The 26,112-nt window shown below is 41.0% G+C and overlaps 4 protein-coding genes across 5 annotated transcripts in view; 1 reads left to right on the top strand and 3 right to left on the bottom strand.

Annotated features, from left to right (window-relative positions):
* LOC115058941 (zeta-sarcoglycan-like) overlaps nt 1-3,083 on the top strand; it is a 32,997-nt gene extending 29,914 nt beyond the window's left edge. The window contains exons 9-10 of the mRNA XM_029526507.1: nt 1,165-1,223; nt 2,982-3,083. The gene's annotated coding sequence lies outside the window, so the exon portion shown is untranslated. The remainder of the gene's footprint in view (nt 1-1,164; nt 1,224-2,981) is intronic.
* On the bottom strand, nt 1,829-8,893 carry LOC115058939 (hsp70-Hsp90 organizing protein 1-like). 2 transcript variants are annotated; one of them, XM_029526505.1, is made up of 18 exons: nt 8,740-8,893; nt 8,595-8,617; nt 7,871-7,937; nt 7,479-7,717; nt 7,314-7,394; nt 7,173-7,238; nt 6,927-7,094; nt 6,427-6,588; nt 6,269-6,332; nt 6,080-6,170; nt 5,859-6,000; nt 5,391-5,495; nt 5,165-5,264; nt 4,807-5,038; nt 4,070-4,144; nt 3,880-3,982; nt 3,463-3,578; nt 1,829-2,683 (listed from the first exon to the last, which is right to left on the bottom strand). In XM_029526505.1, exons 1-18 carry the CDS (start codon nt 8,762-8,764, stop codon nt 2,605-2,607), a joined length of 1,938 nt encoding a protein of 645 aa, XP_029382365.1. In that variant the 5' UTR covers nt 8,765-8,893; the 3' UTR covers nt 1,829-2,604. The 2 variants fall into 2 exon arrangements, with proteins under 2 accessions (XP_029382365.1, XP_029382366.1); XM_029526506.1 differs by lacking the exon at nt 8,595-8,617 and having other exon boundaries at nt 8,740-8,871.
* A 504-nt stretch (nt 8,894-9,397) lies between these two features.
* On the bottom strand, nt 9,398-14,169 carry mfsd8 (major facilitator superfamily domain containing 8). Its single transcript, XM_029526465.1, has 12 exons — nt 13,796-14,169; nt 13,582-13,664; nt 13,232-13,275; nt 12,702-12,942; nt 12,472-12,585; nt 12,203-12,347; nt 12,012-12,070; nt 11,471-11,585; nt 11,203-11,337; nt 11,011-11,114; nt 10,560-10,786; nt 9,398-10,451 (listed from the first exon to the last, which is right to left on the bottom strand). The coding sequence occupies exons 1-12, from the start codon at nt 13,852-13,854 to the stop codon at nt 10,245-10,247; spliced, it is 1,533 nt and encodes a 510-aa protein (XP_029382325.1). The 5' UTR covers nt 13,855-14,169; the 3' UTR covers nt 9,398-10,244.
* Nucleotides 14,170-14,722: 553 nt separating this feature from the next.
* LOC115059287 (uncharacterized) lies at nt 14,723-19,952 on the bottom strand. Its single transcript, XM_029526946.1, has 5 exons — nt 19,737-19,952; nt 18,158-19,230; nt 17,253-18,052; nt 16,199-16,402; nt 14,723-16,081 (listed from the first exon to the last, which is right to left on the bottom strand). Exons 1-5 carry the CDS (start codon nt 19,950-19,952, stop codon nt 15,837-15,839), a joined length of 2,538 nt encoding a protein of 845 aa, XP_029382806.1. The 3' UTR covers nt 14,723-15,836.
* Nucleotides 19,953-26,112: the final 6,160 nt, after the last annotated feature.

Below are 26,112 nucleotides of genomic sequence, written 5' to 3'. Positions count from 1 at the left end.
AAATCAAAGTTTTAGCTTTGTCATGTGTGACCTCAAAAAGAGCAAACAGAAATGAGTGGAAATGATTCACAGCTACTTCTTACAGACACTATGAGCTGGAACGTCATGAGTGTTTTTAAGGCGCGGTGTTAACAGATACTCTTGTGGCCTGCTGCTGCATGGTCATGGCTGGGTGCACATCCGAGGTTTTCTGGCTTTAATTAAGCCCAAAGTTGCCATCACAAAAGCTGGATCAGTGTTTCAAGAGCTATTGTAGGTTTTATATTTTAATCTAATTTTTCAAACAGAATGTGGAATGGCTGTGCAGCAGCAGGTGTTGGAGGACAGCTGATCAGGAGTTATGAATATGTGACTCCAGCTGATGAGCCATTAGTGGCGCTGTGTGTGTGCTGACTCTGAATCATGCCTTTTGAACTGCACCTGTTTCTGTAGTTTTAAATGTATGCTTTGATGGATGATTATGAATGGAGCAGTTAGATGGCATAATTAACACAGAGACAAAGAGTTGTGGACAGCGTGCTCCGTATGAAGTGAGGATGACAGGTGAAAGGTGCAGCTCGCATTAGGGAGATGAATGTTTTTGCTGCCTTTTTTTAATGTGCTGGAGTGTTAAAATTGAATGAATCATGTTTGTTAGGTTGTGTAAATATTCCCTACAACTTTCATCTTAAGTTCACTGTGCCAATAAGGATTTATGTATTTTGCCAAAAAGTAAATAAATACATTATAATAGTTAATGGAGAAATCAAGGGTATTTTCTGTGGGTGGCTCATCTTATAGTTTCTGTATTTTGTCTGAACACTGTTTATCTTTACTAGCTAATGCGAGGCCAATGTTGTTCAGTTGGAGCTCACACAGCCATGAGTGTGCTGTGAGGATGGCAGTCTTCTGTTCCTTCATACTTTGATCTGCTCGCCTCGGTTGACGTTGCATCATCAAACGCTGAACAAACATTTGATTTCTTTGGTTTTTGTTTTTTTTTTATTTTTCAAGATGTTCTGCCATTAGATGATGCATGTACAAAGTAAACTTGTCACAATTAAAGCTACATTGAAGTTTTACACAAAGTACACAAACCTTTTGGTGTGACTGTAGTTTTAAATTAAGTTGAAGAAAGTATGTACATCAAAACCTTTGTTTAAACAGTTTGTGCTGATGTTCCAGGTGCTGCTGCAGAACTCCGCTGTACTCGCTGTACTGCTCAGGACTTCAGCTCCATCATGGTATGTTCCACATTTCCTCCTTTATTCAGTAGTCCTGCTGTAGGTTCCAGCGTGGAAAATTTTCTTTGACTTTACATCTATTGTAGGGACTTGGTCAGCTCACTGCAGACCTACTGATTTGCTTGTGCTGCCATCTATTGGCTCAGACCTGTAGTGAACATTTAGAAGGTTTAGCCCGTTTTTAGATGCATTTGGATTTCTGCCTGGACACAGAGGACAAATGTCCCAAGGACCTTGAGAGTCCCATGTCCACTCTGAGTTTGTTTAGGATGGAACATTCCATTATAAGTCTCATAGAGGGGTCCGGTTTCCAAATATCAATTCATTCAATTCAATTATATCTACTGAGTACGTCAGCTTTAACTGCTTAGCTTTATACTAATGCATCACATTGTGCTGCCTTAAGGTCACACTGCAGTTCAATATTTGGCTGAATCACGTGGTACTGGAGAGAAAAGTTAAAACTCACGTTATGTAGTTTTCATACTAGAATTTGACCATACAGTATCATGTACAGTACGCTGGGCCTATAAGTTCAATATAGAAAATGGAATAGGTCCAAATTCATAAAGCCAGCAGCAAGTTTAAATAATGAACAGGCACTCTCAACTTTTAAAGAATCTTTATTTCTTGATGTAAGAATATGATAACACTGAAATAATTATGAAGGGCATGTGCATAAAAGAACATGAGATATAGTCCCCCTACGCTCAACCACTGATAAACCTTAGACACTGTTAATTATGATAAACCTTAAACAATTTAACTGAACTTCGGTATGCAGCATAATAGTGCCTGCTGTATTGTAAAAGATTATTTTCAGAATGATAAAATAAAGTGATAATGATGGAGATGAATACAGATCATTTGGGTTAAAGTTTTAAAGGTGAGTCTCTTGTAATACCTTTTTGTTTTTAAGTTCATAATATGTAAATAAGCTCGGCGTCACTGGCAGCTAAGCAGTAATACTCAGTGTGCAGGTATTCCCAGAGCTTCTGAGAGGCTGCTATCTGGCCCCCAAAACATGAGGCACATAATTACTGTACTGTAAGTTCATATGTAAATTATAATTTACAGACTTAAAACTAACGGCCATCTGAATCGAGTTTTAACAATCCTGGCATTAAAAAAAAAAAAAGGTAATTCCTGATTGTTTTTACTTTGGTCAAAAATATACAAGATGTTCATCCATCTAAAAATAGGCCTAGACTGCATTAGGTGCAGATTTCTGTGGTCCTTTAATAACACAGGTGCTCTGCTAAGAGGAAGCAGAGCCTTTTAAGTTTGTAGGTGTTATTGATTAGTCTGTACTGGACAAGAAGAGATTCTGCTTTTATTGATATCTCTGACCCAGGGAAGCTAAGAGGCACCTAGTTTTCTGTCAGTGCTTGTAAAAGTCTCCGTGGCCTGAGACTGGTCCGAAAGGACGAACAGGTCTTCGGCTTCCAAAAGCAGTTTGCCTGCAAAGAAAGGATTAGTTGAAATGTGTAGAAAACAGCATAGCTTCTCCCACCAACTACAGTTCAGACCATCTTTAGTAAATATTTTACCACTTTGGTCTGATGATACAATAGGCCTCTGTAAAGGAAGGGTTTGAAATTGGAGGATTTCCTTCCTCGCTGGGCGTTAAGATGCAAAGATCAATACTTGTGTAAGCTTAGCATAAATGCTGGAATCGGAGCGGAACAGCTATCCTGCCTCTCCAAATCTAACATCAACACTGCAGCTCAGAAAAGATGTTTTTTGTTCATGTGCTAGAACGACCTCTTGGTAAACAGGCAGGAGCTGGAGGGGCTGTGAGCAGGAAACAGCTACAGCACATCATCCTGAGAACCAGGAGCTAACATTTCCTGTTCAAGGTTGGTAGTTTGTTCTACACTAAAGCAGCACCATTCATTGAAATCACAGAAGGGCTAAATGTAATATTGAAATTTCAGGAGCTGAATTTTTGCTACAGATAAAATGTGCCCCAACTTTTGTTACCTGTTAGCATTACAAGTGTTCTGCTACAGGGGCCCTGCCTACAAGTCGTCATCTTCAGATGTAAAGCAACATGTTTGTTTGGTACAACACCTCATGAAAACCAGAACTTTAATATCTCTTCCTATATGAAACATTTCTCTGCATATTCTGCAGGCCTCATAGGCACGGTGGTGTCAATCTTTTCATCTCATGCTTTGGAGAAAAAGTGAATACCGAACTGCTCCTTCAAAATGAAAGTTTGATTTAAAGCACTCACCTGAAATCTTCATCTTGCAGGTCATCAGCCCTGAGGGCAGATTTGGAAATGCCCATGCCTGGAGGAATCCTGTCGGGGTATCTCACTGCCAGCTTCATGTTGTTGAGCTCAAAGCCCTGAGGAAGTGAAGAGGAACATTAACTTAGCAGTTGCTTGAAGGAAAATCCAAAAGGAGTCCCGACAGAGTCTATTTCTTACATGTATGTCTTTGGAAGCTAATATGAAAGAGCTTAACTTTTTCAGGGAACAGATAAAGTTTGTTAGAACCTGTGTAGGAGCATCAGAGCTGTTGTAAGAATCAAACCATAGAGAGTAAGTAAGTGAGAGATCATTGTGTCTGACCCTGAAGCAGGAAGCAAAGGTTATTCCTTCATTGTAAACATTGTAATGTCATCTCACAGTTCAGGATGTACGTACATGAAAGCGTCGGATTGCTTCATCACAATACTCAGGTTTAGTAAAGTTTACAAAGGCACATCGTTTGGTAGCCAGAACCTTGACACTAAAGACAGCCCCAGCCCTGCAGGAGGAGAGAGTCTGTTTGTCGAAACAGATTGGGTTGATTTGTGTAAATAATGAAAGCACAACATGAAATTGTCTGTCTTACTCGTTAAACAGGTTGGTTATTGTAGATTCAGTTACTGGATGAATCAAGTTTCCCACCCAGACTGGAAACAGCTCCCTGGTGAAAGAAAATGAAAGTGACGGATGAAGTGTTCCACCCTACAGAAATCCTGATTGTTATGCATGTTGGTGTTTTTATCTACAAAGACATTTCTCAGATAAGAAAGTGAAGTAAATAAAAGTGGGCAATGATTTTCTACTCTCTTTGAATATACAGTCTCATTAGAGGTAAAGCCATGCCAATAACTATCAGTCAAGTGTCTGCATAGTAATGAAGCTTGTCTAATATGGGAATTGGGAACAATCACTACAGGCTTTGAATTATACTGGTTTCTGTAATGCTTACTTGACAAATTGATGTGTATGGTGAAGTATTCGCTTTGAAGAAGTCTATTCAAGGCTCTGCTCCTGCCATATAAAATTTGATGACAGAAACAAATTTGCCCCAGAGGAGAAAGTTCAAAGTGAGCTCCCTGCTGCAATACAACCAAATACAGCCCAAGGGATAATTGTGGCTACTTTGATAGATTGGAAACAGACCATTTGGGAAATATTCACTACTAAAAGAAACATTATGAACAAAAGTTTGGCCCAAGACTTTGTTTCCACCTTCATATCACTCATTCACTGGCAATGAACTTGAAAAGTGGTGGGGGGGAATAAAAAAAATAATCAGTGCCATGGTATTCAACACACTGCAGTGACTGTACTTATACTCACATAGGTGGATTACTTTTTTCATACTTCATCTTTGTGACCGGATTAGGAACACGCCTCGGTTCACTCTGGATATTTGACATATTCTCCACTTGGCCTGAGTGGCAGTTTTTAAGTGATGTTTTTGGTACATCTTGGGACTGAGGAAGATGGGCATGTGCAGGGTTTTTGTTGGCTTTAAGGATGGGAGAAACTCCAGTGACATTCACCACTTGGGCTGGTGTGTGGGTGACCCCTAAACAGAAGGAGAGTTTAAAATTGGTACAGTACACACACTTAAATATGTGAAATGTGCCAACTGAACTGACAGAAGTATGTACACGACAAGCTAAAACAACTTTTTCTCTGACAGCAGACTCACCTGGTCGATGGTTAAATTTAGACAGAGCCTCTAGAGCTTTTTCAACTGTTCCGTGACTATTTAAAGCTTTTAAGCTCTGCTGTTGGGTGAAACCATGCTCCTGAAGCACAACACAGATTAGAACACCTTCAGTGATGATTTAACCTTTCTGACATTAAATCATTTTGTTGAAAATAAGTGTCACATCTCCGTGGTTAAAAAAACCACACCTATTCCTGTTACACACCATTAGCTGCATTAGCTGCATTAGCTTTAGCTCCTGGTAAGCTTCTGTATATGAACCCTCCAGTTTGAGAACCTCCCTGAAAGCCTGAGCAGCCTCCTCATACCTCTGGATGAAGACAAAAGAAAAAAGGTTAGGTCTCTTCAGTTGCTGTCTAGGGACTACATCAAAGGCCAGACTCGAGCTCAGTGACATTTTGAAGGAATTCAGTATGTTACACCAAGACCAAGAGATCCAAAAGTCAGCCTAACCTGAAATGTGTAAACAAAAAGGACTTTGATGTGAAAGTGAGTGACTCACAGCAACCAACTTAACAGGGAGGAGGCTCATATTTAAAAACTTAGTGATTATAGGATCACAGTTCAATATGGCAGCATAAAGTAATTAAGAAAACTGAACTATATATCGGATCAGCAGAAATATAGATGACCATTTAGTATGAAAGTTGTGGATTTCATGGGAGACATTTACCTTCAGACCAGCCAGAGCTCTGCCTTTCCTAAACAGCCCTTTAACCCAGACTGGACACATATTGAGACACAACTCTGCATCAATCAATGCCTTTTCATATTCTTGCATCCTTTCAAAACAGAAGGAGCGGTTGCCAAACAACCTGCAACAAAATGAAAAGTTTGAGCAACACATAAACATGTATAAATTTACTATGACAGAAGTAGAAGACTTGTTCTTACTTGAACTCTTTAGGGTTGTGCTTAATTGCATCTGTGAAATATTTCACAGCCATTTTAAAGTCTCCAGAACTAGCAAAGTTATTTCCAAGAACTGTAGGAAAGAAAAACCTCAGGTTAAAATTCAACATACGACATAATAGTCATCAACAGTTGGCTGAGCGCGTACATGTGTAAAGGGTAAATACCTACCTGCAAGCTCTGTGCTTATTTTTATATTATCTTCAATGGAAGGGATGCTAGGGGCCACAGGATCCTGCTCAGAAAGTAACAGGAATGAGATGACAGTTGATTTAAAAAAGATAAATAAATAAAATATCTGTCCCTGATTTGGGTTCAGGCTTGCTCACCTTCTTCACCTCTGGATCGTCCTTGGGTTTGCCAGGGACAGTTTTTTTACTATCTTTATCCGGCAGCTTTTTTTCCTTCCTCTCAGGTCTGGCCTTGGCCTCCAATTTACGTTTGGCTATGAGAGCAGCTTTAGTCACAAAAGCACTTGTTATATCCAGTTCCTTTAAAAACAAAAAGAATCAGTTAAACAAACGGTACACATTAGTACTTAAGAGACACAGTTAGTCATTGGCCCAGAGGATAAATATCTACATTTTCCATCCCCTAATCCTGTTCACCTGTTAACATGCTAAATGTGTGTAAAACAACATTTTTAATTCTCTTTTTGTATAATTTCACTGTTAATCTTTTAATCTAACAGTTATCAGATTGTAGCTCACATGAGAAATTATTCTGGGCTGAGATTTGAATGAGGAAAATAATCAAAAACAGTTTAGAAAAAAGTGCAGAGGTGAAATTTGTCTTAATCACAGATATATTGCTTGAATTAACATGCTACCTCAGAGTCACAGGAGTCATTCTTGGTGTCACTATCATCATCACTGGATTCATCTTCATTGCTGTCTTTGGTTGAAGTCAGTTGTTTAACACTGGAATTGTTATCTTTAGATTCGTCATTACTTGGCTTCCTTTCCTCTTCCTTAGATTGATCTGAGACACCTTTTCCCTGAAAAACAAAAACTCACTTGTTAAAATTTCAAATGGCAACTCCCTCTCAAAGCTCTTTGCCTTAAATGGGCATTACCTCTTCAACTTTTAAGGGGTTCTGCTCTTCCTTTCCCAACTTCTCACGACACTTTTCTTTCCGCTTCTGTTTGGAGAAAATGCACACTATAGTTTTCACCACCTAACATTCAATCATGACTCAAAAACTAAAATAACGTACCTGTTTCTTAAGCTTCTTCTTCTCAGCCTTTTCTTTGTTTTTTTTTGTTTCTTGTAATAATTTCGCCTCTCTTTCAATATCCTAAAAAGAGTTGGAAAAGAATTGCTTAACATCAGAACGAAGGCATCAGAATCGGAAATACAAATAAAACAAAATTTTACTTACATTGTTCTTTGTCTGAACTTTTGTGGCAGATGGGCCAGGAAGGTCAGCTGAAGATAAGTAATTTACTGGAGGCTGATAAACAGAGTTGGATGACCTTGCTTGGTTCCCACTTAATCCTCTATCACTATTCATGTCAGACAGCCTTGAAACTCCCCAAAAATTGTTGTAACCATGTGTCCAGGTGTCACTTTCATAATCATCCTCAGCAGTATCATCAAGCTCTTGTTCATATTCCATACCTAGTAGGCAAAAGAAGATGTTACACCAAACACATTTCACAAACTCTGAACAAAGTTCCAGAATGAATTCAAAACTTTCACAAACATAATAAGAAAATGTGCAGAGTTAAGTGTGTGCACTGGAAGAGTAATGTGAATGTTTGAATGTCTTACCAAGATGGCCAAATCTTACTGTCCTCTTAAGTCTAACACGTCTCTCAAACATACCCGCAAACCTTTGCTGCACATGAGACAGAGAAATGTTACTGTCAGATCCACGTAGTTCACAACAACCATCAGATTAACTCAAACACCCAGCCTCAAATCCAAATTCAAAACAGACTGAGCCTGAGTTCAGCTCACTGGCACTAAAATCCAGGATGTGCATCTTAAACTTTCACTTTCCTTTACACAGAAAGAGTTCAGATTCAGATGGTGCCATCTCACCTTTTCCTCTATTACTTGGCTACTAAAGACAGTGATACATCACTTTTGTGTCCCCAAAACGTCTATATTCTGCTTTACAGGGGACCCATTACACAGCTTGAGTCCCATGTGGAAGAACATGCAGTGGTGGATAAACTCAGAGAAGCAGACTAACGCCAACGACGAAACGTTCAAGAGAGACACGACTGCATCCCCCTTTCAAAGGGAAATCTTTTCTTTTTAGAGAAAGTTTAAACACATGAACAAAACAAAGGGAAAACCGTCAGTACAGCTCTCGAGTTTAATAACGATTGCTATTAGTCAAATGTTGATTTCACAAATGAGTGAAACAGACCGAAGCTCATCACATTGATCGGAGCTGGATGTACACAGGAAGTGACTCTGAGCAGAGCCTGAAGAGTCTGATGAGCCACATCGTGCTGAAATGTGCGTATTTAGACTGTGTACTTACGAACATTTGAATATCCGTCAACTCTGAAAAAGAGGCAGAGAAACGACGTCAACTCCGGCCGTCGGTGCGAAACAGCATTAGCAGCTAGCTCGTTAGCTGAACTCCCCGCTAACTTCCCACGGGAGGCAAAGAAGCGCTCTCTTACCCGCCTCGTCTGCAGCCGTGTCCATGTTCGGTGAAATGGACCCGCTGAGGCTTCATGTGCTCTTCACACCGAGTGAGCTGCACATTAAAGTGTGTTAATTTCACGCTAACGTTAGCTGCCTCCAACTTCACCTACATGTCGGTCGCGCGCTCTCAAGTATCATCGCGTGAACTTTTTTTTTCAACGCTGCCTCCTGCTGGACAGTCAGCGTCACTGCTGATTTCAGGCCAAACTTCACCTCTGTATAATCCCAGTTCTTACTGATGACATTTGGAACGACACATTTTGTGTATTTGTACTCCATACAACATCACATCAAAATATTCCAAACATTATTTATATATATATATTATGTACATACCTAATATACGTATTCAATATCATACAAATGGTGTAATTTAATATTTATTCTTGTCCCTGTGTTTCTATATTTCTTTTTAGTGTCTACATGGGTGAAGAATATTTTTATAGTTGACTAGTTTCTTTTGACATAAGTATACGCAGATAGTTAATCTTTTACTGACTTTTTCCTTGATTGTTTATTAATCCAGATTAAACTGAAAAGGACAATATTGGTGAAATGGCACAATGAATGTAAAATCACATTATATCTTTAATACATTTCACAGTTAGTAATTACCATAAACACATTTGCATGTCAGTTTCCTATTTCAGGTAGACAACAACCTACAGTTTCAAACAACCACAAGTAAAGCTTTTAACTGAAAAATATGAGTTCAGTAGTTTCGCTTCGAGAAAAACAGCTCAATGAAGGAAGAATCAGTTTTGCTGAAATTATTAATTTCCACGCACAATGTCATGGTTGTTTGTTTATCACTTAGAGTCAAATTTCTTACATGACAAAAATCACCAACTAACATGTTGCTGTAGTGTAGGACGTACAGTATAAGGAACGCCAGATCAAATGATTCAAACATGTTTTAATTGTCGGCACATTCTGTAAAAAGTGCAGAATTTGATACTCAAAAGTACCATTATTTAATACATGGCTGTTTACAAAGATTATTTGTACACAAACATTAATTTCATGCTAAGACATAATCAAAACTATTTTAGGTTTTGCAAATGCTTTGCCAAAATAATTTCTGTGACCACATTTCTCAGAATTTATCTTTAAGACCAATAGTGCTTATTCCTTTACAATATATCAGTAACAAATGTCAGTGACTTGTTGATTTAAAACTAATCTGAGTCGTGTGCTATTTCAGAAAAAGTACAGCTTGCGTCTTTAGACCCTTTGAAATCAAAGAAAAGCAGCCGTCTTTGGTGAAGTCATGAGAAAAACCCTGACTTTATCGCTTCACCTTCAAGGGCCATCCCTGAGTCTTATTCTGTCAAGGCCTTGTCAGTTCATACAATGGAAAGTAAGTAACAAGAACCAAAAATCATCAACATAGCCACGAATTTCGTGAATAGTCTTCAAAAAAAAAAAAAAAACACACAACAACAACAACCCCAAAACAAGGCCTCTCCAGTGTCCCCTGTTATTCTACAGCTCTTCCATATCGTACAGAAAATGCAATGAGTCTGCGGTAAGTAGAGCTGAGGAAGATGATGGCCATTACCAGCATACCACAGATGATGCTAAAGGCCCAACGAGGTCCCAGTATGGTATAAACTTGGGAGACAAAGACAGGGCCCAATGTCCGTGCACCGCTGCCAGAGGCAGTCAACCATCCCATGTACACACCCTGTAGAAAGCAACAGTGAATGGTTACATTGCAGATACAAAATACATAATGAATTTCAAAATAATAAACAATTTGGAAAATGCTCCATTTATCCTACAGTCTGATTACCTGAGGTTTGGGTCCAATGATTTTGGAATATAGTGTGTAGGACATCACATTGCAGGCCGGGTATCCCACGCCAATCAAGATGTCAGATGTGATGTACTGGCCTAGGTGTATTGCAGGGGTATACTGACACCAGGTCTGTTCATAAGGGCAGCCCGTAGGCTCTACAGAGCTGTTAGAGGCTATCATGGCCTCAGATATCTGACTGCGCAAGGAGTTGTTCCTTATGTCTGTATTTTCAATAGAAACAAAAACATGAAAGTGCATTTAAATTTTAAAACATATATTACAGTATAACTCTTAATAGTACTCTTGCTACTTCACATGGTCTGTTAAAACTTGTATTATTTCAATACCCCAAAAATTAAATGTCAATCAGTCAATAAATTTGTAATAGCTTTTCATTTCAACGCAGGAAAATTTAAACCATTTGTGCAATCAAAAGAATCCATACCTGCCCACTGGATTTTGGGATAATGGTTCCCCCATGGAAGCAGGATAAAAAACCCACAGAATATAATGGCCAAGCCTGCTAGCAACACAGGACGATCCCCAACTCTGGGAGGAAGAAAACATTCCTCATGTTAAACTAAAGTATGGTGGGTTGGGATCCACTGTGATTTAAAAGATTCCTGAGTGAGGGTACCTTTGAGAAGCTACTTTTACAATCAGAAACACAATGATGGATTCAAATCCAATGCCACAGATAATGATGCCATTGTAGAAAACTGCTTCTTTCCTCGTCCAGGCAAACATGTCCATGGACAGAGGGGTGGCAATTCTGAAAAAATGTAAACATGTACAGTTGAATATGAAAATATGCAGAAAAGCATTAAGGTCTAGATATAACATGATAAGAACCATAAGTTGCATTCTTATTGGACTGTGTCTGTACTCTGTATTGAAATATATACGTCTCAAAGATGGCAAAGATGAACATGACGACGAAGAAGAGGACGTTGGAGGTCAGGACTGCCACCTGGTCTATTGTTTCCTCTTCGTTAATGTCTTCGTTTATGCCTACTCTATCTACAGGAGAAGAAATGGGTGAATCAAGGCTTCAACCAAGAAATACTGACCAATACTCAGCAAAAGATACCACCAAAATGCAGTATCCTGTCTCACAATTCTTGCCCATTTTTTATTTTTATTTCGTAGCTCACATTAACGTAAAGGACTCTTAAGAGCAAATTGCACAGTGTGTCACTAATTGTTTTTATAATTTTTAGACTTTAGAAAAAACCCAAGAAACTTGTGCGACAAAAAATGGACCAGACTCAGTGATAAAGTTAATATTAAAAACCTATTAAATTTATACCCAAGTCATTTTTAAAATGCTGTTTAATAACAGGATGTGGGGTAGTCAAGATCCAAAACTGCACAAATCCTTTATTTTGCAGTTGCCTAAATATGTATTAACCATTACTAATTGTAAGCCTGTAAAATAATATATACCTTCTGATGTGTAGTTGATGGATTGAATGTGTCTTCCATGGTCATCAACACGGTGCTCTCTGTTAATGAGCAAAATCAGCAGAAGCATGGCCAAGTGAAATTAATAGTTTCTAAAGACATAGTTAGGTGTTCTTTATTGGCCTTCCATAAACAACATAGGTACAGGAAGACAGATTGTGGGAAAGCCTCACCTCAGCACCAAGATCACCAGCAAGATGTTGATGATGCCAAATGCAGCAGCCAGTAAAGCAGGAGCAGTATACATGTTGAACTGCAGTTTTATGAACTCCACTGTGAATCCTTGCTCACCAATAAATGATAGGAATGCCTGAAGAGCTAATGTATACAAAGATACAGAAAGGTTAAAAATGAATCTGTGACTTCTTCCTTGATGTTTCCACACAACATAACACCCACTGAGGAGATGTATGTAATCTGAACAAAATAAGGTAATATTGACCGGGTCCCAGGATGAAACCTAGGGCCTGACAAGCACTCATGTTCGCCATGGCACTTGTTCTCTCCTTCAGTGATGTTGCTCCAGCAACATAGGACCTCACCACAGCAACATTGCCTGCAATAAAGAGACAAAATCCAATTTCAGGGGGTGTGTGAAACTGAGCACCATCATTTTTGTAGAGCAAAGACTTGTTCTTAAGGTTAACTACAGTTAAGAATCCCAAACATTACCTGCTCCAAATCCCACGAAGGCTCTGGCCATGAGAATGTGGAACTTGTTATTCGATTTGGGCAGGTATGTGTATGCATAATAGATATTGGCTGACAGGTTGATGAAGATGGAGCACACTAATGGCTCCCTCCGTGGTCGGCAATTAGACCACAGGCCAAAAATGGGTGAGGCCACCATCTGACCAAGACTGTAGGCTGCAACCACCCATCCCAGAAAGCTGGCATTGGCGCTATCATCAATCTGTACGAAACAAAGACAAGAAAAACATTCAAGCAAACATTGCTCCAGTGCAAATGAATCAGACCGTTGATGCATGCTGCCATATTTAACGCATAGGAAGGAACTGCTGAACCTCTATGTGTGACTACTGAGAAGGACAAGTACAGTACTTCTATAAACAAAACCATGTTTTTTTGTGTATGACTTTCACTTCCTGTTTGTGCAGTAAAGCTTGCCTATAAACAACAAAACCCAGTATTTTATTATCATCATCCCACAAATTTTAAAACAAGAAAATAGTCATATTTACCTTTTGTAGATAGGGCCACAGGGATGTGATGACAATTGTGAAACCTGAAAGGGCACATATATTTCTTTCTTTAAGGGTGCAGAAATGTCATGTGTTTTATTCAGTCGTTTCAGATTAAAATAGCTTGTGTGCAGGTCTCAGAGTAAAAACTAATCGTTTCACGTTTCTGTGATTCAACCTTGACCATAAAATACTTCTGCACTTCAGTTTCTCAGATACATCTCACATTTCTGGACAGCTGAACTGACACCACTTTTTGTGTCTCCGTCATGTAACAGGGACATTACAGGACATTTTAACATAATAACAGTGTAAGTGTTAGACTTTCTCTAACTCGTAGGCATCCTTACCGACACTGCTGAGGAACATGGTGAAGTACATGACTCGGATGGACCTCCAGCGACTCCTGTAATCTCCATCCTGAGAGTCATCACTGCACACAAGCAAGGGGACAGGACAGAACAGGTGGAGGGTGAAACACCGACAGACCGGGCAGAGCTCCAGCTGGCTGTTTGGTGAAAGTGTGCTCAAAGTTAGCTACTGGCTGCTGAACTCTGCCCTCACCTGCTTGCATCATCCCTGAGCAATGGAGTGGTGTCGTCGGGGTCAAGCAGCTGCGACATTTTGGTTAAAAGTGCAACCCAGCAGACATCAAAACGCTCCTCCGGACTCTGGAGATGTCACACAGTATCGCTAGGTCTCCATTTAGACAGATGACTGTCAGTGAAGTAGACCAGCAGCTACAACTGCAAGCTCCGGACAGCTAGCATGAGCAAACCAAAGTCCCGTTCCGCATTTAAAAAAAAAAAACGTTGAGCTAACTAACTCCACACATATCGTCCAGTGGAGTAAATTCGATGTCCACGAACTTTGACGAGCCTAAAGGCTTATAAAGTTGGACTATGGTACGAGAGACAGCTGGTCTCCAGCATGATCGAGACAGGCAGCGCCGTTAGGACAACATCCGGTTAGTCGTTTCAAAATAAACCCAATTCAGAATTCTGTCAAAGTAAAGCTAAACTTTCGCTCCTAGATATAATATGAGTGAAAAGCCAAGTTAGTTTGGTGAACTTAGTAAAACACAGCCCGGCCGGTTTATGTTTCATTTCCTTCATTTTTGAACGGTGATGAAAGTTAAACATTTATTGTGAAAAGAATATCCGGCGACGTCGGGGCGTTTAACTTGGACCCCACAGATTCACGTGAGATTTCTGACAGTCCTCCCCAGAAACCCGCACATCTGTGAGTGCGGGATCTGTCAGAGCCATGTTTTCATTTAGCTCATTCACAACAAAAAAATACTAAACTGCTGCAGTTTTAGACAACATGCTCTTTACATCATCTTGATTTCACACATAATGGCCACATGCCATCAGAGCACCTACATTCACGTTGTCATCTTAACCAACTACAGATATTGTGCATGTTTGTTAACATTTTAATGTTTTGGGGGTGTTTTTGTGACAGCCAGCTTTTTCAATGAACTCAAGATTTTGTATTTATTTGTTTCACTGTCCAGTGTAAAACTCACTTCACAATCCAGTTTAAGAAAACACAGCAAAATGTCATACACTTTAATAAGTACAGATAGTATTTACAATATTTACACCATAACACAATACTAACTTTGTAATCACTACTGTATACTTTTCATAGATTAGGAAGTATGTACATTGTGAATATGACCATATTTTGATTCTGAAATAATTTTTTTTTATTCAGATATGCAATAAATTCAAGTAGACGTGCCTTGATACATACAAGTCTGACTATGATCATGGTATAAGAGGTATGCAAGAACCAATTCACAGGTGCATCATGGTCCCAGACTTTCAAGAATACTTTTTTTAAATACACTTGCCAGTTGGGTGCCATGGGATGGGGGCACAATGCCAAGTCAATATCAAACACAAACTATACAAGTTCATACACATTTCAGTCCTGAAAACAAGTAGTTTTTCTGTGGGGATTTTTAACCATCATAACCATTGGGTTCTTTCGCAAAAGCTTTACACATTCATGTTTGGTCATCAGCCTTCTGTGGAAGTGAATGCTAGATGAAGGGACCGTTTGTTGGTTTGTTGTAGCATGTCCTGGTGGTTTAGAGGTCTAAAGCATGTACAGCATCACTCTTGACACCCTTTTTTGCATGTCACCTTTTCTCTTCTGCATTTCCTAACAGTCCACTCCACTTTGTAGAATAGTAAAAATGAGAGTTGAAAATTATCTTAAAAAAAAAAAAAAATAACAAAATAAAAAACAACCATTCACTGTGTCTGAACTCATATTCACACTTACAAGTACATGTTGTCCAACCACTTGAAAAAACACTGTCAGAAAGAGACACTGGGCTTCCCAGACACCGAGTACAAATGATTATTAACTGGATACCACCTGCTTTTCTTAGCTTAGTTACTTTTATTACGCTACTCCCTTATGGTCAGAGTCATGAGACTGGGTAAGCACCTAAACTTCTGGTACTGTAGCCACCAAAAGAAAGAGGAGAAGGAGCTCTCCATCATAGCCAAGAGTTTTTCTCTTCATTGTGATTGCTGGTGGTTTTATACATTATGGTACGTGTCCTCTCCCACCTCTTTGTTTCGCTCTAGCAGACTGCAGCAGCACTTTCCCTCCTCCCCTGCTTCTTCAGCAGCTGGATGCGGTTGTGGACATAAAACTTGATTGCCCTCCAGTCTCGCTGGTTGCTAACTAGCAGAGGGCAGAGTTCGAGGCAGCGCTCGCAGTCTGCCTTTGCAGGGACGCGTAGTTCCATAAGATTTCTCTTGAGGTGAGTCTCTACTGCTACACGCTCTGCCTCTGACCAGGGACGCTTCAGAACTCCACGCTTCCCTTTGAGATACAGAGGGATTGGATGAAGTTTTCATGTAAGTGAGAGAAATTGAATTGTGTATCATTAAATTACTGATCATGTCAGAAAGTCACAGACTGTTAGTGGTTGTTAGTTACCTGATTTAGGAGGAATACATCTCCTCTTGTGGACATTAGGTATCGATGGGCTGACTGGTGAGGGTGTGGGTGCTCTCTTCTTCCGTGGTGGTCGGCCCGGTCCTTTCTTCTTTACAGTCACCTCAGGCTTCTCCTTAACTTCCTCCTTCTCTTCTTCTGGCTCAGAATCTTCTGAGAAGGATTCAGCTGAGTTTCCAGACATCACTGCATGACAGAAACAAAACAAAAGGGAGATAACTCAAATCAAATCACTAACATAAAATTTAGCATTTTTCAAACAGAGATCAACTATAGTCGTTAAACATGTCTCTTAATGAAATTGTTCATGGTTGGACAATTCTTCTGTGTTCATAGTTGGAAAAATTTTCTGTAAAATATTTAAAACCAACTGACCTTCTGACCAACTTATGTAGTGCCTACACACTTTACATATGCTCAGCTCTGAAATGAAACGTAGTGCAACCATCAAATTGCACCATTTGTAATATTCTGTACCCCATCAGCAAATGTCTTTTAGAGTGCTGTAGCTTTCTGCTCATATATGACATTATATACTAATATACTGTATAAATAATACACAGTATAATATATAATATACTGAATTCAACTCTGAAAAATAGAAAAATTACAACTGAGAAATATAAAAACAATACCCATTTTTCGGAGGACATAAGCTGAATTCAGACACTCCAGCCTTATTCAGCTTGTTAACATTTTACCCTTTTCTATCTCAAGCTCTTTTATATTAGATGTGTACTAAATCAAACGCTATTCACAGCTTCAACACTATTGTTAGTTTGTTTTTTTTTTGACCCCTTTAAAAAGTCATTCAAGTGCAGACATTCCTTAGATAGTCCTATACATATGAATTACTCTACTTTATACCAGTATGTTGACACTTAATATGACTCAAAAGAGATGTTTGAAGTACAAACTTACTAAAGGTTTTCAGAAGCCAAACTTGACATGAATTGAACAACATATACATGACATATCTTCTCATGAGCCCAGGGAACTATTTTGAAAACAGAAATTATATGATGCGATTCCTCACCATCCAACTCAAGGCAGATGTGTTGCAGGCTCATCCCTCTGAAAAGTACACCTTCCCTCTCTCCATAAAGAACGACACGGCCCACACGACCCATAAGTGCTGGGTCACGTATGATAGTGGAGCAGTTCTGTGTCACATGGTACTCGCGCTCCAGGAAGTCCTCCAAGCGTTTTGTAGCACCACCTTGGCCTTCACCCTCTTCTAAAAGTAACAGTTGGGTAAGGATGGCAACCTGTCGCCGCACTCGTGTTGCTGTCAGAGCTCCAGGGTTCTTGGCCCCACTGGTTCGTGCCAGGTTTCTTAGGAGGTCCGTTCCCCGGAGAGGGGTGGCAGGGGAATGGTAGGGCCGTGAGAAGACATAAGGGCTCTCTGGGTCCACACCCACATTGGGGCTGGTTTGAAGAAGCAGGTCCAGGCAGGACTCACAGTGTGGCGGGAGAATAAGCGGCTGGGTGCGACCACGCTTGCCTAAAACACCAGCCCGCGGGAGATGACAGAGAACCTGGCGCTCAAAGGGTGACAAGAGGGCTTCCATACCAGAAGGGGAGCCGGTGCTGGCGTTAAGCTGGGGGGTGACACGGTTGCGGTAGTCCTGGACTGTGAGCTTTGCCACCTCACATTCACGGTGACGGTTGTAGAGGATAAGAAGGGAGAGGCTGGAATGGCAGAGCAAGCGCCATGCCTCAGCAGAGTGAGGAGAGCGCGTCAAAGAGAGGAAAGAAGAGTGCTGCTGGCGGCGGAGGTAGAGGACCAGACAAGAGAGGGAGGAGAGCAGCGGTGACATGTGATGTCTGTGTGTGCTGGAAAAAGAGAGAATATGCAGTTGAAATTATGGTGCTCTATGCAAGAATATTACCAATAAGTATGTTATGGGAGAATAAAAAGAACATCAGAGACAACCACACCTTACAATCTCTCCATTTTTATCTTCTGGAGGTTCTTCTTCCCCTTCTCCGCTGAGCTCCAGATCTTCATCTGGATCTATATCTGGCTCTGGAGTGGGAGGTGGAACCAGCTCCTCTTGATTTCTTGAGCTTTCCACCTCCACCTTCTGCTGCTCTTCTTGCTTTTCTTTCTTCATCCTCCGACCTCTTCTGGGAGTAGATGGGGGAGGCGGTGACGGACTCTTTACCCTGGTCACCACTGGGGGTGCAGGACGTTTTGCAGCTGGCAGTGGTAAGCTTGGCCCCTTCTTGGTAGCTCCAGCTTGAGCTGAAGAAGGTGGTGAAAGCGAGAGGGAGAATGAGACGGCACCTGTGCTCGAGCGAGTTGCTGGTGATTCCTTCTCCCTGGAGAAGAGGGAAGGGGGTGCAGGGCTTGAGGCGGAAGGCTGAGGAACAGCAAAGGAATGACTATGAGTAGCGGCAGTGGAGGACGATGAGGGTTGTGGCTGTGGGGTGCTGCCATTTGAAGAGTTGTGTGTGTGGAGGTGTGCCAGCTCCATGGCTGTCCTGACCTCTGGTTGGTTGGCGTGGTGTTTCTCCAGGTGCCGTGCCAGAGAGCGATAGTGGCGGCCGCAGTAGGGGCAATGCTGCCGCCGACTCACTGTGGCACCAGTGGAGCTGCCAATGTTTATATTAATGTTGTTATTGATGTTGGTGGTCGGGGGTGCCAAAGTGTTGACTGGGGGCTGGGACTGGGATCTGACTGGGGGTGTAACAGGTGCTGGGCGGGAAAAGGAAGAGCAGGGGCGCCCAGGTCCTCTGGAGGAGGCAGGCGTGCTCTTTTTCTTTGAGTTGACAGCTGCTGGCATCTTGCGCTTCTTGCGACGGCGCAGCATTCGACCCCGGATTTCTTCAATTTCTTCCTCTTCGTCGTCGTCATCATCATCGTCATCTTCCTCCTCTTCGTCCTCTTCACGATCAGAGTCACTGGGTTCAGAGTGAGTGAGTGGGGAAGATGAGGGTGACAAAGACCAGGAAGGGGTAAGGTAATCCGACACAGACAAGGACAGTGGGTGCGGGCCAGCCTCATCCTCCTGGTGAGAGAGAGTTCAATTAAAAAAAAACCAAACAAAACAAACCCATTAACATGTAGCTATATTAACAGGATCTGCATTTGTATTACAAATTACATTAATTGTTCATAGCAAATGTTATTTTTCCATTGGCAACAAATTCTGTGAAAAAACAAATAATGTGTCCACTTTGCAATACTTCCTAAAACGAGATGTTCTTATTTAAGACAATTCAAAACTGGTCACAAATACATAATTTCAGGAGGCGGTATATAATAACACTATATTCTCCCTTGATTCAGACATGTTAATGAGTATTTTTAGTTGCAGGACTGTGAATAAGGGATCGATCAGAAATAAACTACAGCCTGTGGCTTCACAGGCTGAAAAATCATTACTGTGTAGTAATGATCAATTCATCATTGGTTTTGGGAGACGTGTTGAGAAAAACAACAAAGACCATCCACCACACTCATCCTGCAATCATTCTGTGTCCACTTTATTCAAGTTGTCATCAAGTTGCTCACCATCGCATTTTCGCCCCAGTCTGTCAGGCTGTAGTCTACTGTGATCTCCTCCCCTTTGGCAATGTCTCGAATTGCTATGACAACCAATCGCACCTGGGTCCCACAGTGGACCTCTCGAATCCGGCAGTTTGGTGGTGGATGAAAGAGGACAGGCCCCCGAACCCCACTTGCCCCTTCCTCCCCCAACTCTGGCACACTGGAAATATAAACTTCCATGACCAATATGCATTCCCCCACAAAAATACAGAGCAAAGGAAAATTAATTATTAAATTTAAAACATGGTTGAGAGGCCGCTTTACCAGAGCTGAGTGGGATCAGGCAGGTAGTAGGGACTTCCAGGTGGAGGGAGGCGGTCTTCAGCACCCTCTGGGTACTGGCCATCACCTGGGACAGAGTAGACTGTTTAATTGAACATATCTTAGCAGCTTCATTAACAACCACAGACCTTATGTTGAAAGACAGGAACTGTCTCTCCTTACAACACCACATTCTCAATACAACATGGGGCACTTGTTTACAATAAGACCCAGGGTGGATATAAACAGCAGCATGTGGCAAAAAGAACGAGTGTGTTCCTACATATACCAGGGCTGTAGCTGTGTTCTGACATGCTCTCCTCCTCCTCATCTTCAGTTACATACGCTCTGTCACACACCTTCACAGGTGTCCCCTTCCTTTTTCTCCCACACACACGCCTGTAGAAACAAAAGCAGGGTTTCATATAGCATCATTATGCATATAGATAAGTCTGACTGAGTGTAGGGCTGCCCCAATGAGTGGCACATGTGCTAACTGTGGAAAAGAAGGCAATGCATCAATCATCACAATAGGTGGATTACTCATCAACTGTAATAATAAAGCTATGAATTACTTGCAGCGGTGACAGTGTTGTGTTCTAAATTTAAACACCTCTAAATTGGCAAGCAATCAAAACAAACCTACTTGGAAAACTATATTGCTGGTTTTGGTATAGGGTGCAGCGAGAGTTTTGAATGTTAATGTAAAATCAGAAAACATGTGCACATGCACTGTTCAGCATGTCCGACTTGAGAAATATTTGCACCATCAATTAGTCTTCACACGGTAGCTGGGGTGGTTGGGTGGTTGGCACGTGTGTCATGTTGTGGCATTCTGGGTTTGGTTCCATCCTGCGGCCTGTGTTTGTGGGTCACTCTCCTCTTTTGCTCTCGCTCCCTGTTCCTTGTCTTCCTGCCACTTACTAATTGTAATAAAGGCTTTAATCTCAATATTATTTTCCTGTTAAAAGAACCAGTTTGGTTGGCCTGTAAAACAGTAAAGAATCACATAAGCCTAAAGTAAGGCAGTAAATTTTCATACCAATAATTCATAACCCAACGATTTCTCAACAAAGAATTAAACAATTGATTGATCCATGTTAGAATAATCAGAAAAATAATTGCTCAACGACAGCAAATGCTAAATACTAAACAACTTTCTTAAAACGTTATCTGCAGATCAATCAGTGCTGATAATATTTCACTACATCCATAACTGCATTTACTTTGACATGGACAAAGGTAGACAACAAATCCTCACAATGAAGAAAGTCTCAGTTTGAGAGATTTGGCATCTTTGCTTGAAAAATTACCCCAATTAATTATAAAAACAAACTTTCTTTTCATCGACTCAAAGATTCAGTATCTATTTGTATCATTTCTCAGCCCTTCACACATTACTGGCTGCATAGTGACTGTGGTCGAATCACCCTGATTTTAAATTACTTAGTCCAGCATAGCTGGTTTTCTGTCCTCGAAACCAGTTTACCTGGGGACCAGGTGAGAATCAGTCCCAAACAGTAGAGAGGTGATGATCGCAGTTCATTCGTGAGAAACCTTGACTTCAGCTATCTCGCTTATAATTTTGATTTTCAATCAAAGTATTGGAAATCGCCCCACCCCTTTCTGCAATCACGTCATACTGTATAAATGAATCTACACAAGACTGATTAGCACAACAAAAGCGTGCTTAATTCACTAACCCCAGTGCCTGCACTGTGCTTTCAGGTCGATTTTGGTCGTGGTCAGCAACTTTGTTTACTCAAAGCTAAGCAAGCCACGAGTCATGATCTGCACCAGCTGAACAAGTCAGGCGGCGCAGGGGAGCGTGAATATACTGACATTGTTCCATTATCTGTTCGTCTGCAGGCTAAGAAATCAGAGACAGGGCAGGGATTATCGACGAGAGAGCAGAGATCTGATCGGCGATCTTATGTTAATGATCTGCGGTGGCTGCAAGCTAACATCAATGCTAAACCACGACTAGCGTGTTAGCTTCTAGCCGCTAACCTCAGACTTGTGTGCAGTCAAAACATCAAAAATGAACGGCGGCCGCAACAAACGAAGCGAGCAGCCCGGGGGAAGGCTAACCTCGAAGGGACACGGCGGCTGCAGTCCAAACCGCCTCCCCCGGTTCCGTTTTTCTGCAACGTTACAGCGGATTCATGCACGCGAATAAAGGCTGCTAACGTTAACCAAACAAACGCGCACGCCTGCAGCGGCGCGTGCGTCTCTGGCGCTTGCATTTAGCTCACAAAATCCCCCGGTGGAGAAAAAAAGAAAAAACAAACAACAACAAAAAAAAAACAAACCCGAGCGGCGGCAAGACGGGAGGCTGCCCGAGCTCACTCACCCCCGTGGCGGCGGCGGCTTGCTCCCATCCCCGTCGCTGTCGAGGGTCGGTGGCTCCCGGTAGTCAAAAGGCGACCGTACATTCTCCGCCATTAGGACTCCGCTTCGCTACCTCTCGCGCTCCGGTAGATTGCTCAACGCGCATGTGCACAACATCCTTTGGGGTTCTAATGGTAAAATGGGGTGCACCCACCTCTGAGGACATTTTGGCACCGAGCCCCCACCAACACAGCGACTACCTGATGCCAGGGACAAAATGCTGTCGTTGTTGTATTCACCTGAAAGTCTCATTAAATCAATACTTCGCTTTTAAGCAGTCTGTCTACAGAGGTAGGCACCAACGAAATACATTTACTCTACTCGGCTACTTCACGCTACATTTTTTTTTACATCCGCTCGTAATCAGCCTTATTTATTTCCATTGTATGTTTTATGTTCCTGTTTCAAAGGCAAATATCGTGTTTTTTGTGGGACAGTTTTTGTGGCAAGTTACTTTTCAAATTAAGATTTTAACATAAAAGGTGGAAAGATTTTACATTACATCTAATAAATAAATAAATAAATCAGTGATTTCCAGCAAGTCACACATAAGTTCGTAAAAACCAATGTCTAACTGGGGCTCAGTGCCATGTTTTTGGCAGTTTAACAAGCCATCTCCCCCAACCACCCATTAGATTTATCAGAGGCTTTTATTAAAATAACTACAATTATCCAAAATAGATTATATCGGTGTTTCTGGGAAACATCCTTGGAAATTATTGAAGTAGAAAACGATTGTCTCTGCGCAGTAAGTTGAGTGTTAAAAATATAAAGAGAAAGTGAAGTCATCGTCAAAAAAAAATATACGAATTGAGGGTTAAGATTGCGCTTTAATCTTCAATGCACATCCAGTTATTCATCACAGATAAAAGAAAAGCATGGCATTTAGAAATTCACCAGACCACCAAGTCTGGAAGTCACAATCATTCACACAGTGAGTCTATGCTGTGTCAAATGTTTAACACTACAGTGAATACGTTGTGGTGCAGAGTGTTTGATGCATTTGGCTACATTACAATCCAACCATGAAACATTAGTCCCACACAGCGCTTCTCCTACATTTTTTCAGCCTTCTTCATAGTTGAAAATTGAGAACAGTGTAGCAGCACATTCAAGTATAACATCAGGAGAGAACGTGGGTGTCCAGAGCAGCAAACATGACACTTGATCATCACAGATTGTGCCAGACAATAAACTCTAAAAGCATTCAGTCGATATATGAAAACATGAAATTCTATATGGAATTATTTTGATTAATACTGTTACATATTAAGAGCTAAGTTGACCTATTAAAATAGCAAAGGGCTACAGATTCAGCTGCACATAAGTCACAGTTTATCAGTCATGTGTTTTTGGCTACATTCTAGCAATTAATAGATTTTGGAGTGTTATGAACAGCAGCTATTTTGACATCAAAAGTAAATCCACTTCAATAAATTAAATTACACACTGTATACAAAAGAATACATCTCCAAACAGTCAAATGCTGCCACTGCACCAAACAAACCAACCTTAATACAGTATAAAGTATGCACTCATTTCCTTGTCAAAGGAAATAGCAACTGTAGCAAACCAAAGGTCATTTTCACACTTGCTGTGGAAATACCAGCGTCTGGGAAAAACTTTCTACTGGGCTTTAACAAATGAGCTTAGTAATGATTTTAGTTAAGCAGTACATTTTTAACCTCTAGCGTTCACAGAGAATATTCCAAGTTACTTTATATTTTATTTGGAATGAGTAAAAGGGAAAGCTGGCTGTTAGTGTTGAGTGAGTTCATTCGTAGATGTTGGTGGATTGAAATAAAGAAAATTATATTTCTTCTGTCCCTTCGCTCTCGGTGTGTAAGACATGCAGGGTTTGGACTGCATGGTCTGCCCAGTGGACTAGCTCCACCAGCACTCGATAGGTCCAAATTTTGAGCCCAAAAACTCCCCCTGCACCATCAGTTTCCTACACAAAAGAGAGCAAGTCAACATCAAATGCCTTTCATTACACTGAGATACAGTACGAAAGATAACATAAAAGGGATCATCGTTAAGGCACACAAATATAAATTACATGAGCAACTATTTCGTCTCACTCTATGTTAAAAGTACATTTTTTGCTGTTTTCTGTAAACATTATGAGAGTCGTGAGAGTGAACCACAACATAAAAGTTTAAGGTCAGGAAACACAAACAATGAACAGACTCCCTGTGGATCACATCATCACAATAAGCACATCTTTTTTGCATTGTTTTGGATTTTTTCCTATAAATATAAAAATGTTGATTAATGAATTCAGTTCAAAGGATTTTTGTGAGTATCTAAGAGATTAGGATTATGATTCTAAAGGTTGTAGTTCAAGGTTTGATTAAATGTGTAAACACTATGATATATATAATTCTCCAAACATCTAGGTGAAAAAAAATTATTTCATGGAGAAAAGGAGGGTTTCCTGTCATCTGAGTGAAAAGGGGCATTATACATTTCTCTATATTCCTCTTTGCTTGGAATTATGTATTTTTTGTTACTGTTTGTTATAAGGAAGATAAATGAATTGTCAAAATATGTATAATTCAGAAAGACCATTTCTTCTGCTTTCTTTGTCTATTTATTAAATGTATTGATGTAAGTGTTATTTAAGAATGAACAGAACTACATTACTACAATGCTGTGGCTTTCTCGTACCACATGAGAGAACAGATAGTTATGTAACTATAAGAAATACTTTACCTCGTTACACTGATGGTCAGGTGTGACTTCCAGGGTGTTGTCTTCAGTCTCTGCCAGATCTTTGGTGGTGTAAAGCAAATGCTCCAGCCGTATTCGGACGTTCTTCCTCATGGTCTCATAGTCGCCCTCCAGCTCGCCCCATTCCTCCTCTTCCTTCAGGATAACACAGTGGAGCAGGCCCAAGCACTGCCGCAGAGCTGAATGTAACAACTGCACCTTCTCCTCTGTGCTGGGCTCCTCTGAGTCTGGGGACAGGGACACGATGCGTCCATCGTCTGGGGCGTGGTCCAACAAGAAGGTCTCCCTCTTTTTCTGGAGAGAATAATGAAAAGAAAAAGATATTTTTAGATGCTGGCCTGCCGCAAAGCGGACAAATACAAGCTTCCACTGGCCTTGTATTTATGGCTTTACCCTTGTTCTGGATCAAACGCAAAATGGACTCTAAGTGAAAAACATATTGATTGTATTGATTTATTAAAAGGTAGTATAAAAAGAAGATGAGACAAAGAAGCATGACAAACATGAAAAAAAAAAAAAAACATCCAATGCACCCTATCCATTAGGGCTCCTCGGGGAAATGGGGGCTGAGGGTGGGGGCGTCTTTTAGTGTAATTACAATCTGCACCACAGCATCAATTCAATAACACACAAGTGCATAGTAGTGAGTGTTAAATGTGAACCCAATAGAGGCGCAACACACACACGCACAAAAAAGCGACAGGTAGCTAGCTGCCCCGGGACAACGACAAGCCCCAACTAACGGAGAGGGGAGTGTGTCCCACCGCTTGACCGCTACGAGGTGAGCAAAACGAGCGTGCAAAGCGATAACTCACGTATAGCTGGAGCAGATGGGTGCATTCGTGGTACAGTAGCCGGGCAAGAGCCACCGCTCTCTCGGTCCTCGACCGTCCGCCCACCGGCGTGTCCAGCCCGGGTGTCGTTGGCTCCTCTTGCCCAGCCATTTATACTCCAG

Source organism: Echeneis naucrates, chromosome 18 (genome assembly GCF_900963305.1).
Source record: "Echeneis naucrates chromosome 18, fEcheNa1.1, whole genome shotgun sequence".
In the NCBI taxonomy this organism is placed as follows: Eukaryota; Metazoa; Chordata; class Actinopteri; order Carangiformes; family Echeneidae; genus Echeneis; species Echeneis naucrates.
Note: the sequence above shows the minus strand (reverse complement) of the source record. Positions and strands in the feature narration are given on the sequence as shown.